General features: G+C 55.8%; 1 protein-coding gene across 2 annotated transcripts; it reads right to left on the bottom strand.

The window, feature by feature from the left end:
- Positions 1-241: 241 nt before the first annotated feature.
- LOC120403309 lies at positions 242-15,190 on the bottom strand. Of its 2 annotated transcripts, XM_039534272.1 has the most exons (7): positions 14,468-15,190; positions 13,494-13,575; positions 7,442-7,474; positions 6,658-6,919; positions 6,145-6,298; positions 4,980-5,214; positions 723-831 (listed from the first exon to the last, which is right to left on the bottom strand). In XM_039534272.1, the coding sequence occupies exons 1-7, from the start codon at positions 15,008-15,010 to the stop codon at positions 809-811; spliced, it is 1,332 nt and encodes a 443-aa protein (XP_039390206.1). In that variant the 5' UTR covers positions 15,011-15,190; the 3' UTR covers positions 723-808. The 2 variants fall into 2 exon arrangements, with proteins under 2 accessions (XP_039390205.1, XP_039390206.1); XM_039534271.1 differs by lacking the exon at positions 4,980-5,214 and having other exon boundaries at positions 242-831.
- Between the last annotated feature and the right edge of the window lie 1,927 nt (positions 15,191-17,117).

The raw sequence follows: 17,117 nt of genomic DNA, 5'->3' as shown, positions 1-17,117 counted from the left end.
GCGACCCCATGTGACACCCACTGCAAAACCCAGCAGGCCAATAAACAGAACCCAGCATTTAGTATTGTTTAAAACGTTGGTTTTTTAATCAAGTCTCAAGGTTTTTACGCAGACTCTGTTCCCCCAGGATAAACCCAAAGCTGAGTGAAGTTAGCATAGACCAGGGGGTTCTCGGACATTTGTACCCGGGACCCTCTCTCGCAGGAACCCTCTGAGTGCGACCCCCCCTTATACATTTTAATATATTTAACACCATTATAAATGCTGGAGGCAAAGTAGGGTTTGGGGTGGAGGTTGCAGCTCGCGATCCCCCATGTCATAACCTCACAGCCCTTTGAGGGGTCCCGACCGCCAGTTTGAGAAGTCCTCGCGTAGAAGATGTAACATCAGAGATGAGCCCAAGTGTCTGTGCTGGGCGAAGAAGAGACTCGCCGCTCCCTGTCCCGGCTGTTTTTCTTCCTTCAGGTTTTTGAACTCTTCAAAGTCTTTCTGATGCTCCCTTCTAAACTTGTCGAGCTCCCGCGCCCGTTGGATGAAGGGTCCCGGGCCCTGGGGCTTGGCCAGGTCGTAGCTCAGCCGGAGGTACCGTTCTGGGCTGCATCTCATCAGCCTCACCTCCAGTCTGAGCGCCTCCAGCACCAGGTTCTTCAGGGAATTCTCTTCCTCAGTCCGGTGCCAGTCGAAGAAATTAATCGAAGGCAGGAAGTAGCTGGGCAGGTGTCTCTTCTCCAGGCAGAATTCCAGCACCTTCAGCAGGGTCCCCAGAGCATCCGGCAACGTGGCCCAGTGCTTTGTCTCTGGGTTGAGGTCAGAAGCCCAAAACAGGACCATCTGCAAGAGAAGGAGAAGTTACTCACCGTGTGCAGCAACTGGAGCTCTCCCGGAACCGAGCCCCGACGGTGCTGCACTTCAGGGGCCCACCCCCCTGCGCCTTCGAGCAGAGATTTTTTGGTAGCAGTGCCTGTTCTGCCTGTGCGTGAGCTCCACACATCCTTGTGTCCCATACCGAGATACCTAGAGGGGCGGGTCAAACGGCCCTCACTTCCTTCTCCACCATGACGTCCCACAAGATCAGGGGGTCTCAAACTGGGGGTCAGGACCCCTCAGGGGGCCGTGAGGTTATGATGTGGGGGGTCATGAGCTGTCAGCCTCCACCCCAAACCCCACTTTGCCTCCAGCATTTATAATGGTGTTAAATATATTTAGAAGTGTTTTAAATTTATAAGGGGGAGGTCGCACTCCTAGGCTTGCTAGTGAAAGGGGTCACCAGGACAAAAGTGTGAGAATCACTGCACAAGATGAAACATTTTCTGTCTTATTTTCTGTCCCTTTCCTAATAGTTTCTAACACACAATTAGCCCTTTTCACTGCTGCTGCGCACTGAGTGGAAGTTTTCAGAGGACTATCCAGTGACCAAAATCTCTTTCTGGAGTGGTAATAGCAAATTGAGAACCAATTGCCATGTATTTATAGTTGGGATTATGGTTTCCAACGTGCATTACTTTGCACTGATCAGTGTTGATAAGTCACCCGGTTTTGTGACATCCCCCTGTAACTCTTTGCAGCCAGCTTTGGACTTAATTATCCTGAATAATTTTGCCACTTTCCTGTTCACCCCCTTTTCCAGATCATTAATGAATAGGCTGAGCAGCACAGGTCCCAGTACAGACCCTTGGGGGACCCCGTTGTTTCCCTCTCTCCATTGTGAAAACTGACCATTAATTCCAACCCCATCTTTCAGCCAGTTACTGATCCATGAGGGAACCTTCCCTCTTCTCCCATGACAACTTACTTTGCTTAAGAGCCGTTGGTGAGGGACCTTGTCTAAGGCTTTCTGAAAGTCCAAGTCCACTATATCCACTGGATCCCCCTTGTTCACTTGTTTGTTGACCCCCTCAAAGAATTCTAACAGATTGGCAAGGCACGATTTTCCTTTACAAAAGCCAAGTTGACTCTTCCCCAACAAATCATGCGTATGTGTCTGATAATTCTGTTCTTTACTATAGTTTCTACCAATCTGCCTGGTACGGAAGTCAGGCTTATGGGCCTGTAATTGCCAGGAAAGCATCTGGAGCCCTTTTCTAAAATTGGCGTTAGCTTGGTCGTCCTCCAGTCATTGGTACAGGGGCTGATTTAAGCGATAGGCTACATACCTCAGTTAGTTGTTCTGCAAATTTCACATTTGATTTCCAGCCGAACTGTTGTATGAATCCCATCTGGTCCTGGGGACTTATTACTGTTTAGTTCTAAAACCTCTTCTACTGACACATCAGTGTGGGTCAGTACTTCAGATCCGGTGCCCAGAAAGGACAGTTCCGATGTGGGAATCTCCCTCACGTCTTCTGCAGTAAAGACCGATGCAAAGACTTCATTCAGCTTCTCTGCAACAGCCCTGCCTTCCCTGAGGGCTCCTATAGCACCTCAATCGTCCAGTGGCCCCACTGGTTGTTTGACAGGCTTCCTGCTTCTCAGGTATTGAAAAAAATCATACTGTTCGTTTCTGTATCTTTGTCCGGGGGGCTGGCTAGGTACGTCGGGCCGACAATGCCACCTAATGGTGATTCTCCAGGATAGAACAGCCACCAGTGGGGGTCCCAGGGGTCGCTTTGCCAAGCAGCAATAGCAGAGGGGTAATATCGCTCAGTGGCATGTGTGGGAATGGTAGGGGAACGCCACCGGGTTCTTACCCAGGGCCCTTCAAAACAAAGAGGTGCCAGTACTCCCAACTGCTTTCCCTGGGTCGCTTTCTACCCTCGTCCCTCCAGCGGCATCTCCAGGGGTTGGACGTGGGGTCCTCCTTGTGTTCGCCCGGCTCTGTGTCTGGCTTTCTACCCTCGTCCCTCCAGCGGCACCTCCAGGGTTGGACGTGGGGTCCTCCTTGTGTTCGCCCGGCTCTGTGTCTGGCTTTCTACCCTCGTCCCTCCAGCGGCATCTCCAGGGTTGGATGTGGGGTCCTCCTTGTGTTCGCCCTGCTCTGTGTCTGGCTTTCTACCCTCGTCCCTCCAGCGGCATCTCCAGGGGTTGGACATGGGGTCCTCCTTGTGTTCACCCTGCTCTGTGTCTGGCTTTCTACCCTCGTCTCTCCAGCGGCATCTCCAGGGTTGGACGTGGGGTCCTCCTTGTGTTCGCCCTGCTCTGTGTCTGATTTCTACCCTCGTCCCTCCAGCGGCATCTCCAGGGGTTGGACGTGGGGTCCTCCTTGTGTTCGCCCTGCTCTGTGTCTGGCTTTCTACCCTCGTCTCTCCAGCGGCATCTCCAGGGTTGGACGTGGGGTCCTCCTTGTGTTCGCCCGGCTCTGTGTCTGGCTTTCTACCCTTGTCCCTCCAGCGGCATCTCCAGGGGTTGGACGTGGGGTCCTCCTTGTGTTCGCCCTGCTCTGTGTCTGGCTTTCTACCCTCGTCCCTCCAGCGGCATCTCCAGGGGTTGGACGTGGGGTCCTCCTTGTGTTCGCCCTGCTCTGTGTCTGGCTTTCTACCCTCGTCTCTCCAGCGGCATCTCCAGGGTTGGACGTGGGGTCCTCCTTGTGTTCACCCTGCTCTGTGTCTGGCTTTCTACCCTCGTCCCTCCAGCGGCATCTCCAGGGGTTGGACGTGGGGTCCTCCTTGTGTTCGCCCTGCTCTGTGTCTGGCTTTCTACCCTCGTCTCTCCAGCGGCATCTCCAGGGTTGGACGTGGGGTCCTCCTTGTGTTCGCCCTGCTCTGTGTCTGGCTTTCTACCTCGTCTCTCCAGCATCTCCAGGGTTGGACGTTGGGTCCCCCTTGGGTTCACCCTGCTCTGTGTCTGGCTTTCTACCCTCGTCCCTCCAGCGGCATCTCCAGGGGTTGGACGTGGGGTCCTCCTTGTGTTCGCCCTGCTCTGTGTCTGGCTTTCTACCCTCGTCCCTCTCTGCTCCCGCAGCCGGCTGCTTCCCGCGCTGCAGCGAAGAGGTTCCACCCCGGCGGCTTGGAGCCCCGGAGGCTTCCTGCCAGGAGGCTCTTGGCCACAACCGCCCTCCTCCTCCGTCAGCCCAGACTGAGCCGAGCGGCTCCCTTTTCAATGCTCCCGCCCCAGGGAGCGTGCCCAGTAGGGGTGAGGGGGCGTGGCCTCTTGGGCCCAGAGCAGTTTGTTAACCCTCGCCTCTCCAGCGCAGGGTTGGTTCACCCCGTCACAATCTCTGGCAAGTTGCGTCTCAAATTCTTTCTTGGGCCTGACTTCTTGTACTTTTACATCTAACCTGCCAGGGTTTGTGCTCCTCCCTCTTATCTTCACTGAGATTTGACTTCCACATTTGAAAGGAGGCCTTTTCGCCTCCTGTGGTCTCCATCACTGCTCGGTAGCCATGGTGCCGTTCTTCTGGTCCTCTTACTGTCTCTTCTGATTTGGGGTATACGGTTAGTCTGATGGTGTTTTTAAATAGCCCCCATGTTCCTTGCAGGAATTCACCCTTGTACAGCTCCTTTGAATTTCCATCTAACTAGCTGCCTCATTTTTGCATAGTTCCCCTCATTAGAGTTAAATGTTACAGGGGGGGCGGTGTCTTTTTTTTAATTATCCCCCTAAATGTAATTGCACTGTGGTCACTATTACTGAGTGGTTCAGCTAGATTCTCCTTTTGGACCAAAGACTGAAAATCCTTGCACAGGGCAATGAAAGGCTGAACTCTGACGTAACTCCTGGAAATACCTGATTTCTTTAAATCCATCAGATAATCAAGAACATCAGAGAGGGAAGAATGATGAGGTGAAAACTGTCACTGGGGACCCCAGTGGTAAAATCTCTTACATTTCTGAAGGTGTTTCTAGTAGAGATCTTTGTATCTGTTTTATCTCTGCTGAGCAGGAAACCTCTATCCCCAAGAAGCATTGAGGAGCCAGGCTCTGAACCAGAGAATGGCCACCCTGGGGTGGAGACACCAACTGGAGTCCTGGGGCAGCAGACAGGAAACGACCAGAAGCTGCAGCGGGACAGGAAGTGAGACGAATCGGGTCAGAGAACCAGACCTGGCGCGAGCGAGTTGGTGCAGCTGGAGTGACTCTGTCTGTCTCGTTTGATGTTGTTCGGAATCAGTGGTGTCAGAGGATATGCATGAAGACGAGATCTTGTCCAAGGAATGAGGAAGGCGTCTCCCAAGGCTGATAACCCAGACCGCCTCTCGAATGGAATTTCTTGCACTTTCTGTTGGTGGTGGTCAGAAAGAGGCCAACTTCTGGAAACCCTCAGGTCTGGAAAATCTGGCTGGGGATTTGAGGGGATTGAGGTCAACAGGGCACTGTTTTCACTCAGAGGCCAGTATGGTACCTGGGCCTGGACCCAAGGCTGGTCAGAGGGGGAGCTCCATCGTGAGCAGCCTAAGTTTAATCTTCAATTTTTACAACATCTCCTTTTAACTGCCAGGCAGATTTTGCACTTTGCTGGGATTTGGGGGTACCTCAGGCAGCGGCTACACTGGGACTGTCTGTCAGTGACTGGGAAAGCTGGAATCCTGGGGATCCCGGCATACCAAGTCAGCGACAATCCTGAAGCAAAAACCTCTCAGAATGGAGGGGAAGGGGCAGGTGGAGGAGGGAGGGGGCAAGGGGAACATTAAATGGATCCCCCCCCAAAGTATAAAGTAATAAATGAGGTGAGCTAAACAGCACTGCACTCTAATTGTAACTAAAATTGGAGGTTTGACTAAGCTAAGAAAGGTGAAGCGGGCACGCTGGACGCTCCATCTTAGGCCATCAGGCGGTGGAGAAGGAATTGAGGGTGGTTCACCCGGGCACCTCTATATATCCTCGGTGTGGGGCGCGAGGATGTCTGGAGTGTGCTCTAGGGCAGAATGGGCACTGCTACCAAAATTCTCCCAACAAAGGCCTCTGGGACACATGGGCACCTGAGATGGAGAACCCAGAGTGAAACAGTTGGAAGAAGAAACGCAGCTCTAATCACTAGACCCCACTCCCTCCCAGAGCTGGGGAGAGAACCCAGGAGTCCTGGCTCCCAGCCCCACCCTGCTCTAACCACTAGACCCCACCCCCCTCCCAGAGCTGGAGTAAAACCCAGCCCTCTCCGCCCTCCCTCCCCTGCTGCTCTAACCCACTAGATCTTTCTCCCCTGTTCCTGTGGCTGCTCCTATCACCCATTCCCCAGCCCCTCCCCCTCTGCCCCCTCTGTCTGAGTTACCTTCAGGTGGTAGGAGGTCAGGACTTTGCCGTACCGCGGCCCCCACTTCTCCATGTTGATTTGCTTCAGCAGCTGCAGCGCCTCCCGCCTCCAGCCAGCACCATCGAGGTCAATGTCCCTGAGGAGTCGGGTCTCAGCCAGGGAGAAGGTGAGCCTGGGATGGGGTGGGGGAAATGGGGCAGGGCTGAATGGGAGTGCGGGGTCAGACAGACCCCCCCCCCGTCCCAGTCCTGCACCGGGGGGTGGGTGTGTCCCTGCGCCCCTTGCTGGTGGGGACGGGCCCTGCTCTGTGTGTGTGTGTGTGTGTGTCCCTGCGCCCCCTCTAATGGGGATTCATGCTGCTCTCTCTGTGTGTGTGTCTGTGTGTGTCTTTGCCCCTCCATGCTGGTGGGGATTCGCGCTGCTCTGTGTGTGTGTGTGTCCCTGTGCCCCCTGCTAGTGCTGGCGGGAATGAGCCCCCCCGTGTGTGTTTGTGTTGCCTTCTGCTAGAACAAATGAGATTTGCATTTTTACCTCCAATACAGATTCTTGGCCACCAGATCGGCCTTAGTTCTGTAAATCTCCATGATGTTCCAGGTGGGTTTGATCCGCTCAGTGCCCTGCTCCCGGTCCCACAAGTCGGAGAGCCACTTCAGATCCTGCCGTGGCCAATCCATGGACATGTCCGTTTTATCCCGGATGGTGGGAACCAGGTCTATGGACACAGCTTGACCGTCCACCTCTGCACTGAGCTGCACGGCCGAGCATTTTGCAAAGTCGCTCAGTCTAACGTTGCCTTGGGGAGGGCAAGACAGAGGAGTGGGAGTCAAAAGCCAAAAGCTGACAGAGGTCAGAGCTTTGCAGATCTGAGATGATGGAAGGGCAAAGATCAAGGGAATGAGGGCCAAGATCCCAGGACTCCTGGGTTCTATTTCTGAGTCTCTGTGACGTTGTGTGACAGCGAACTTCATCTCCATGGGCACTGAACTGAAGGGCGAAACCTGGCATCCTGACTCCCTAACCCCTAACTCTGGGAACTCCATTGTGCGAGAGCTTAAGGAGGAAAAATTTAGGGTAAAATTTCTCAGAAAACAACTCTGACGGTGCCCCTCAATCTCGACCCACAGCCCCCTGCTAGCCCAGCTCTGGGCACCCCCCATAACTGTGCCCCTGAATCCTGATCCATAGCCCCCTTTTACATTTATTTCCCATTTTACTCTCTGCAATTGAACAGTTTTCCCTTCTGCATTTCCCTCCTAGGAGGTGTTTGTAATTTCTCTGCATACAGAGCGCCTTAGTGTCTCTCTTTTATACTTACTAATTCCGGTAACCGGGTTTCTTGATCTTCTCTCTAAAAACAGAGAAGGGACAAGAAAAGCACCTAGTTAAAAGAAGGCTGATCACAAAGGTAAAACTGGAAGAAAATGATGAGATCCCTGCAGGGCTGGAAGAAGTCAGATTTCTTTAAAAGCAGCAAAGAATCCTGTGGCACCTTATAGACTAACAGACGTTTTGCTCAACCTGCAACCTGAAGCATATTCTCACCAGCAACTGCACACCGCACCATAGTAACTCTAGCTCAGGAACCAATCCATGCAACAAACCTCGATGCCAACTCTGCCCACATATCTACACCAGCAACACCATCACAGGACCTAACCAGATCAGCCACACCATCACCGGTTCATTCACCTGCACGTCCACCAATGTAATATATGCCATCATATGCCAGCAATGCCCCTCTGCTATGTACATCGGCCAAACTGGACAGTCTCTAAGGAAAAGGATAAATGGACACAAATCAGATATCAGGAATGGCAATATACAAAAACCTGTAGGAGAGCACTTCAACCTCCCTGGCCACACAATAGCAGATCTTAAGGTGGCCATCCTGCAGCAAAAAAACTTCAGGACCAGACTTCAGAGAGAAACTGCTGAGCTCCAGTTCATCTGCAAATTTGACACCATCAGCTCAGGACTAAACAAAGACTGTGAATGGCTTGCCAACTACAGAACCAGTTTCTCCTCCCTTGGTTTTCACACCTCAACTGCTAGAACAGGGCCTCATCCTCCCTGATTGAACTAACCTCGTTATCTCTAGCTTGCTTCTTGCTTGCTTATATATACCTGCCCCTGGAAATTTCCACCACTTGCATCTGAAGAAGTGGGTATTCACCCACGAAAGCTCATGCTGCAAAACGTCTGTTAGTCTATAAGGATTCTTTGCTGCTAACACGCAGGGCCGGCTCTAGGTTTTTTGCCGCAAGCAAAAAAAAATTTGGCTGCCCCACCCCCGCCCACCAGTGCCCCCCACTCACACCCCCTGTTGCCCCAGCACTGGGCTCCCCCCCAAATGTGGGATCCGCTACCAGCACACTGCAGCCGAGCCCTGGCCCAGCCCCGGCGGGCGGGAAGGCGAGGATCTCCGGCTGCGGGGCTACCTGCTCAGCACCGACGAACCCAGCCGGCCGCTCACCTCCTCACACACTCCAGGAGCCCCTCGCCACCATCGCAGCCCGGGCTCGGCTCCAGGAGACCCCGTTTCCATCCCTCCCCGGCTCCTCACACACACTGGGTAGGGCCACCCAGAGGATTCAGGGGGCCTGGGGCAAAGCAATTTTGGGGGCCCCTTCCATAAAAAAAAGTTGCAATACTATAGTAACATGTATTTGGAAATGTAAAAAATAACCAGTGAAAATTAATTTGTAATAATTTGAAAATACACCAAATACATGATTTAAAAACATTAAATGCTTTACTGGTCTGTCTACATTTGCAATTACACAATGGGCTGTTGCTGGGTGATGGTGATGGTTGGTGCCAATGGGCTGTCACTGCCTGGAGGTGGTGCTGCTGTTGCCCAGGGCAGGGTGGGGAGCTGGGCTCTGGGGGGTGCCCGGCTCACAGGGGCTGGGCTCAGGACTGTGAGGAGATGGGGTCGGAGGTTGTCTGGCTCAGAGGGGTTCGCCTCAGAGCTGGGGGTGGGGGGTGGGGGGATGGGGTCGGAGGGTGCCCACTTCAGAGCAGCTGGGCTCAGAGCTGGGGGTCAGGGCAGTGGGCGATGGGGTCGGGGGTGACCAGCTCAGAGGGGCTGGGCTCAGAGCTGGGGGTCAGGGCTGTGGGGGATGGGGGCGCGGGTGCCCAGCTCAGAGGGACTGGGCTCAGAGCTGGGGTCAGGGCTGTGGGGAATGGGGTCAGGGTGCCCAGCTCAGAGGGCTGGGCTCAGAGCTGGGGTCAGGGCAGTGGGGATGGGGTCAGGGGTGCCCAGCTCAGAGGGGCTGGGCTCGGAGCTGGGGTCAGGGCTGTGGGGAATGGGTACAGGGGTGACCGGCTCAGAGGGGCTGGGCTCGGAGCTGGGGTCAGGACTGTGGGGAATGGGGTCAGGGGTGACCGGATCAGAGGGCTGGGCTCAGAGCTGGGGGTCAGGGCTGTGAGGGGATGGGGCCGGGGTGACCGGCTCAGAGGGCTGGGCTCAGAGCTGGGGTCAGGGCTGTGGGGGAATGGGTACAGGGGTGTCCGGCTCAGAGGGGCTGGGCTCGGAGCTGGGGCTCAGAGCTGTGAGGGGGATGGGGCCGGGGGGTGCCCAGGTCCGAGGGGCTGGGCTTGGAGCTGGGGGTCAGGGCTGGGTGGGGAGGAGGGGTTTGGGGGTGCCCATCTCAGTGGGGCTGGGCTTGGAGCTGGGGTCAGGGCTGGCCCTGGGGGTAATGGGGTCGGGGTGCCTGACAACCACCTCCTGAGACCCCCAATCCACCCCCTTCCTGGCCCCTGACCACCCCCACAGAACCTGTGCTCCCTCCCTGCCCCATAGCCACCCCCCGGCCCCCGCCGCTCACCCCCGGCTCACCACGCGCCTCGAGAAGCGGCCCTGCCCAGCGCGGCAGTCGCGGGGCTCCAGGGGGGGGCGGAGCTCTTCACCGCTCAGCGCAGCGTGGTCAGGGGAGGAGCCGCTCAGCCCGCCCCCTCCCCACGCGGCTCGGAGCGGGGCGGAGCTCAGCCCCCCCCCCCGAGCCCCGTGGCTGCCGGGCTGTTTAGGACCCGGGGAACAAGCGGAGGGGGAGCGGCCCGTCCTCTGCAGCCAGGCGGGGCCGCGCTACCGGTCAGGGGCCGTCCCTCTCCCCCAAGCGGAGCCGGTAGCGCGGCCCTGCCCGGCTGCAGGGGACGGGCCGCTCCTCGGCTTGCAGCGGCGGGATGAGCTGGGGCCCCAGCCTTTTGCCGCCCCAGGCCCAGCTTGTTCAGCTGGTGCCTAGAGCCGCCCCTGCTAACACGGCTCCCCCTCTGATTTCTTTGTGTCTGTATTAATCAAGTCTTGGCCAGCCCAGAGTTACAGCTACGGGTGGTCGGGTGGTCGGAAGTGCTGCAATCCACACACGTGGGAAATACGATCAGCTGGGCCTCTTCTTCACTCAGCAGTTCCACTGATTAACCCCTTCACTCACGGGGATGATTTTTATGCCAGCAAAGAAGATCCATACGACCCTGGTGTGATGCTCTGCTCAGGCCAGTTTGTTACTCTCTGCCTTAGCACGGGAGAGCTTTGCTGTGCCAGCTCCCTGCCACCCCAGCGTCCGCCTCACCCGCGAACTCCTGGAGACTCTGACAGTCCAAGCCTTGCCGTGCAGATAACAATCAGCGAATCCCATCCCGAGTTCCCCAGAGACCCCTCCCTGCAGGTCCAGTCCCTCTCATTCAACACCCACAGAAATTATTAGGTTCGCTGCTGCCAAAGAGACAGGGCAGGCACCAGGTTCCTATGGGAGACAGTCCACAGACTCTGCAACGTTAACAGCCTCTCCCAGAGCACCATCCTGGCCACCGTGGGTGTCACCTCCCTGTACACCGACACCCCTCACAATGACGGCAGAGCTGCCTGCCTCACATAGCTACAAGACAATGGACAACCCTCAGATACCCGCCCCAAACGCGTCTGTTTCATCCTCACCCGGAACAACTGTACATTCAACAACGAGAACTTTGTTCAAACCACAGGAGCAGCCGTAGCTACTAGGACGGCTCCCCGGTATGTCAAACGTTTCACGAGCCACCTTGAGGACGAATTTCTGGACAAGTGCACCACAAACCCAGTGCTCTACCTGAGATACATTGATGATATTTTCATTCTCTGGACAGACGACCTAAACTCCCTCAGAGATTTCTACCACAGCTTCAGCAACCCCCACCCGTCCATTAAACTCTCTCTGGAGCACTCCCACACCAGCATCAACGTCCTGGACACCACAATCAGCTTCAGCCATGGAACCCTACAAGAAACCCACAGATCCCCACACCTGCCTTCACAGATCCAGTAACCAGCCCAAACCCACCTAGAAATCTGTTCTCTACAGCCAGGCACTCAGATACCACAGAATATGTTCTGAGGAGAAAGCCCAGGATACCCACCTTAACACACTCAGCACCGCCTTCACCAAACAAGGACACTCCTCACGAGGAACAGATCGCATCACGGAACAGGCCACCCAAATACCCTGAGATAACCTGCACATGGTTGTCACCTACCACCCCAAATAACTACAACCCATACTGATGGGGACCCCATCTTGAAAAAAAATCTTTCCCGAACCCCCTCTTCTGGCCTTCAAACAAGCCCCAACCTCATCATCAGAAGCAAGCTCCCCACAGACCAGAACTCACCAACTCAAAGCAGAACTGGATCCTGCCAGAACAACAGATGCAAAATGTGTGGACACATCTCCACTGCTACAATGATTGACACTCCCCCCAGTGCACCTTTCAGAATCCATGGATCCTACACAAACCCATCACATAAGAACGGCCAGACTGGGTCAGACCAATGGTCCATCCAGCCCAGTATCCTGTCCTCTGACAGTGGCCAATGCCAGGTGCCCCAGAGGGAATGAACAGAACAGGGAATCATTAGGTGACCCATCCCCTGTTGGCCATTCCCAGCTTCTGGCAAACAGGTGGTAGGGGCACCATCTCGGCCCGCCCTGGCTAATAGCCATTGATGGACGTATCCTCCATGAATTTATCTAGTTCTTTTTTGAATCATGATGTGTGTGTGTCTGTGTGTGTTTACATGTACACACAGAAGCAGGAAGAAAGCCCAGCAGATGGGAATAGAAGTGCTGCTGGTAATGTGGCACTGAGATAAAGCTAAAAGAAAAGCTTTTTGGGCAGAGTGCTGGCTGGAAAGGCTAGGATTACCATATTTCTGGTTCCCCAAAACAGGACACTGTTTGTGGGGGGGTTACCTGCAGTAAGGGTGCTCACTGGAGTGGGGGGCAGTGCCCCTCCCTGTCACGGTGGCAGGGCGGCTGGTGCAAGCCCAGGATGCAACAACAGCCGTCAGTCATCGACTCCCTGTGGGACCCTCCTCCCCAGGGCTGGGAACTGGGGCCTGGGTGGGATCTGGCAGCTGTGGATGCAGGGGACTGGACCAATCAACTGCGGATGCAGGGGAGGGACCCACTGGGAAACAGACCAATCAGGGCTCCTTCTGAGCTACAGCATCTGCTCTGCAAAAATCCAGGACATTTCCTGTTATTTCAGAAATTCACCCAGATAGAAAACAAAAACCCTGGACATATGGTAACCCTAGGAAAGGTTTGGACCAGTGAGCAGGGAAACTGGTTTTCTGTTTGATTCCTACTATGTTCAGGGAAACAGGACTTTATGCATAAACTTTGTCAATGAACAAGATTGCACCAAAGAAAATACTTGACTCTTATCATCAATTTCTCCTCCTAACAGGAACAACCAACAGCTCCCCAAATTTGGTCAACTGCTCGGGTCAAAAGCCCTCCTGGTCTGGAATGCCAGGATGGATCGTTGAGGGGACCAGGATCCGGACTGCCATGGACCAGACGTTTTCCCTTGAAAGCTCTCGCCATCTTGGAACTTGCTAACAGGGATGAGCTAAAAAATCCAGCTCGAGAAGGAAGGAGAAGGGTGGGAGGCAGCCGCCCGGGTTTGGAATTGGGCCCGGCCTAGGGCTTGAGAGACATTTACCAGAGTTTTCTACCCTGTTGCTGACCCACAGAGGCCCAGAGGGGAGAGGTCGATTGTCCGAGTGCAGACAAAGCCAGCCGGCCTCGAAATCTATGATTCTAATCACCGACCAATGCTTGGTTAACGTAGAGTTCAGGTTTCCCGGTAGTAACTCACGCCCCGGCCTGTAGTATGGCCCAGGAAATACAGAGTTACGGTAAATGCCTGCCCCTGAGAATGACCCCCTGGCCCTGCAGCTGCAGTGACTGGGTTACGTGTGGGGGAGGGAGAGCCAGGACTGTGACATGAGAGTAGTTTGGGAGCATCACAGGGTTTATTTATCATCTTCATTACAGGCCTTGATTAAGGAACGCAGATTAATGGGTTAACACTGAGACAGACACCCTCAGCCAGAGCATTCCCGACAAATTCATGGAACTTTCTAGCTACCAGGAATGGATCGATGCCGCTCCTCCAAAGATCCCTCTGAAAAGGGGAGAAATCAAATTTATTCAGATGCTTTAATCCAATATAAAAAGAAGCTGCGGGTCAGGACTGGGCGGCACCGGCAGAGCTTTGGGGTGGGGGAAGCCCAGAGCTGAGCTAGCAGGGGCTGCGGGTCGGGAGTGAGGGGCACCGGCAGAGCTGGGGGGGGGCAGGGCTGAGCTAGCAGGGGCTGCGGGTCGGGAGTGAGGGGCACCGGCAGAGCTGGGGGGGGGGAGCTCGGGGGTAGCAGAGGCTGCGGTTCGGGAGGGAGGGGCCCCGGCAGCGCGGTGGGGGGCAGGGCTGAGCTAACAGGGGCTGTAGGTCGGGAGTGAGGGGCACCGGCAGAGCTGGGGGGGCAGGGCTGGGCTAGCAGGGGCTGCGGGTCAGGAGTGAGGGGCACAGGTAGAGCTGGGGGGGCAGAGCTAGCAGGGGGCTGCAGGTTGGAAGTGAGGGGCACCGGCAGAGCTGTGCAGGGCTGGGCTAGCAGGGGGCTGCGGGTCGGGAGTGCGGGGCACCGGCAGAGCTGGGGGCGGGGAGCAGGGCTGGGCTGGCGGGGGCTGCGGGTCGGGAGTGAGGGGCACCGGCAGAGCTGGGGGCGGGGAGCAGGGCTGGGCTGGCAGGGGGCTGCAGGTCGGGAGTGAGGGGCACCAGCAGACCTGGGGGCGGGGGCAGGGCTGGGTTAGCAGGGGCTGCGGGTCGGGAGTGAGGGGCACAGGTAGAGCTGTGGGGGGGGGGCAGGGCTAGCAGAGGGCTGCGGTTCGGGAGTGAGGGGCACCGGCAGAGCTGTGCAGGGCTGGGCTAGCAGGGGGCTGCGGGTCGGGAGTGAGGGGCACCGGCAGCGCTGGGTGTGTGGATGACTCTGTGGGATACATTCTGATACAATCTCACTTACCCGTCTTCTATTTATTTCTTTTATGTCTTCCTCCGTGAGGTCCAAGTCTAGAACCTTCCCATCCAGGATGTCTCTCAGTGTCACCTTATTATAATCCACCACCAGCTTGTTCTCCCAGCGATACACCGGCACCCCGGGCTTCAGGCTCAGCCAGGAAGGCAGGAAATGTAGCTCTGTGCAGGGCGCGCTGTACAGGGTCCCCAGCAGGATCACGTTCGTCCTGTACTGGATGGGGACCAGGAAGTCGTAGTCGCTGCTGCTGGACTCTGTCTGGACGTGGAGGTCCTGGGCTTGGCTGCCCACCAGGATGGCTTCCCCCGTGAAGAGCTGCACATTCCACTCATGCACCCGAGCCATGATCCTGCTGACCAGAGCTCGCACCAGCTGGCACTGCCGCTCCCTTCTCCGGTGTTCCCTTTGCTCAGGATACACGTGGCACCGTAAGAACCAGTCAAGGAACTCCTGGGCGACTGAATGACACTCAGCCTGTTCCTCTTCCATTTCTCCTGGCCCCCAGGCCCTACCCTGGGATTCACCAGCCATCCCCGCGGGGCACAGATGGGTGCTGGCAGGGCTGAGCCCTCCTCAGTCACTGGGAAAACTCTTTCAGTTCAGCTCGGCACTTCCTGTAAGATGCTTCCTCTCCTGTCCGTAGCTGAACTGTGCGGTGGGGTGTATGTGTATGGAGGGGGGAGGGGTTGCCGGGGGAGTACGCTGGTTATCTATGCCAGAGGGACCTTTGGCATCTGACTTACTGAAAATGACACACCCATAATACTACCACAGTGAAAGCGTCAGTCATTCGGAGATCAATTCCACTTGGACTCATAGTTTCTAGTCTGATTTCCTGTATAACACAGGGTGTAGGATCGTGGTGTCAGGGGCTGTGCCTTTAAGGGCTGAGCTCCCAGACTGGGACGCTGTGAAGCTCGTATTGTGTTGCACAGCCGGCTGGAACCACACTGAGGATGAAGCAGAGCCCTGGTGAGCATCAAGCGATCACTGACCACCACCCGGTACCAGGAGTAAATGAACGAAGAACAGACGCTGGGGGGAAGGATGGAGCAATGAACAGCCCCACCAGAGTTAAAACTGTGGGAAACTGGAGGTGATTTAAATAGCACTTCCCTCTGTATTGGCCGCAGTGGGACCCAGCAAACAGGAAGACAATAGGAAGGCAGCGATAGTCGTGACAAGAGCTGGTCCTGAAGCAGCTGATGTATTTCAGTTCTCTCCGGCAGAGAGGCGAACGATGGAACTGTAGAGAAATGTGAGGTAACCGTATAGCGCACTCATGTTTCATTCCTGTGAGGAGAGAGATGTTTTTAATCAGAGGGTACGTTAGTGAGGGGAATACAGCAGTCAGGCCTGTATATCTGCCTGAGAGAGGATTTGGGGGTTTGTTTGCCCGTTTGACTTTAGATACGCTTATATCCTTACTAACGCGTGTGAACAAAGAACAGAGACACGGGGTGTTGCATCTGCCCACAGCCAGACGGGGCTGATAGCACAATGAGAAGAGCTAAGGAAGAGAGTTAAAGTGTAGCTGGGCATGGGGGGAGTTTAATAGACGAGCGCACGCTTGAAGACGGCCTCGACTCCTGTCTCAAGGCGAGGTCAAGCAACCAGTCGGGAGGGGGAGGCATAAGAAACACCAAAAAGCCAGAGAAAAGGTGACTGGCCAAAACACAACCTCCCTCCCCACCCCTCCCCTGGGTACAAAAGAGGTGGTTCCGAAGCCCCCAGATTCATGACCTTCCAAAATGGAACATGGCCATAAATTGGGAGGGGATGGGAGCGGAGTGGGCACTGCACAGATAATTGAGCCTGCCGAGAAGGGGGGGGGGGCAGGAAAAGCCGTACGGTGCACAGAGCTATGGATAGGCTGCTTGGTGACCCCACTAAACAGCGCACGGCCTGCACGGCAGACTCCGGCCTTCTGCTTTCTGTCTGCGGGGCAAGAACTGAGGGAGGGCAGGGGAGCCCTACCAGGGTACAGCACAAGCAGAGGCACTGAGCAGCTCTGGAGAGAGCCAGAGGTGCCGGGGTAAAGCTGAACCCAACCAATGTAAACTCAGTGTAATGGAAACAACATTCCTAGGAGAGACGTTCTCACGCCAAGGTGTAGGGGTGGATCACGTGCTTGTCCCTTCGCCAACAGACAAGTGGGGGTGTAGCGGGGTGGTCCCCTGCTCCTGCATGGGGAGAGCTGCAGCTCTAAAAGCTGGGCTGATTGGGGGAGTGGCTGCAGCTGGGCCACGCCCCAATCAGGCCCCAGCTGGCCTGTATAAAAAGGCTGGAAGCCAGGAGCTCAACAGTCTCTCTCTGTGTGTTCAGAGAGAGAAGGGCCTGGCTGCAGGGAGCTTAACCAGGTATCTAGAGTGGAGCAGGGCTGGGGAAGGGCCAGAGGAGCTGGGAGCTCCGGCCTAGGAGAGCCCCAGGCTGCAGGCCTGGTAAGGCCTATTAGATACTGGATTGCAGGTGCAGCCCACGGGTAGCCAGAGGCAGCAGGTCTGAACCCCTTTGCCTGTGATGAGTGGCTCATACTGCAGCCTGCCCCAGGGAACAGGGGCTAGATGAGGACTGGGCAGTAGCCAAGACTGAGGCGAAGTGGGTGGGGGTTCCCCAGGGGGGGGAGACCCAGAACTGT

This window comes from Mauremys reevesii, linkage group 4 (genome assembly GCF_016161935.1).
Source record: "Mauremys reevesii isolate NIE-2019 linkage group 4, ASM1616193v1, whole genome shotgun sequence".
Classification (NCBI taxonomy): domain Eukaryota; kingdom Metazoa; phylum Chordata; order Testudines; family Geoemydidae; genus Mauremys; species Mauremys reevesii.
The sequence above is the reverse complement of the archived record's forward strand: the minus strand, read 5'-3'. Positions and strand labels throughout refer to the sequence as shown.

Excerpts from the sequence above, each read along its gene's own strand:
- LOC120403309 (XM_039534271.1), bottom strand. The coding sequence starts at position 15,010 with ATGGCTGGTGAATCCCAGGGTAGGGCCTGGGGGCCAGGAGAAATGGAA. Across the intron at positions 13,576-14,467 it reads AAGAAATAAATAGAAGACGG|AGGGATCTTTGGAGGAGCGG; the intron begins GTAAGTGAGATT and ends TCCCCTTTTCAG. Across the intron at positions 6,920-7,441 it reads AAACCCGGTTACCGGAATTA|GCAACGTTAGACTGAGCGAC; the intron begins GTAAGTATAAAA and ends GCCCTCCCCAAG.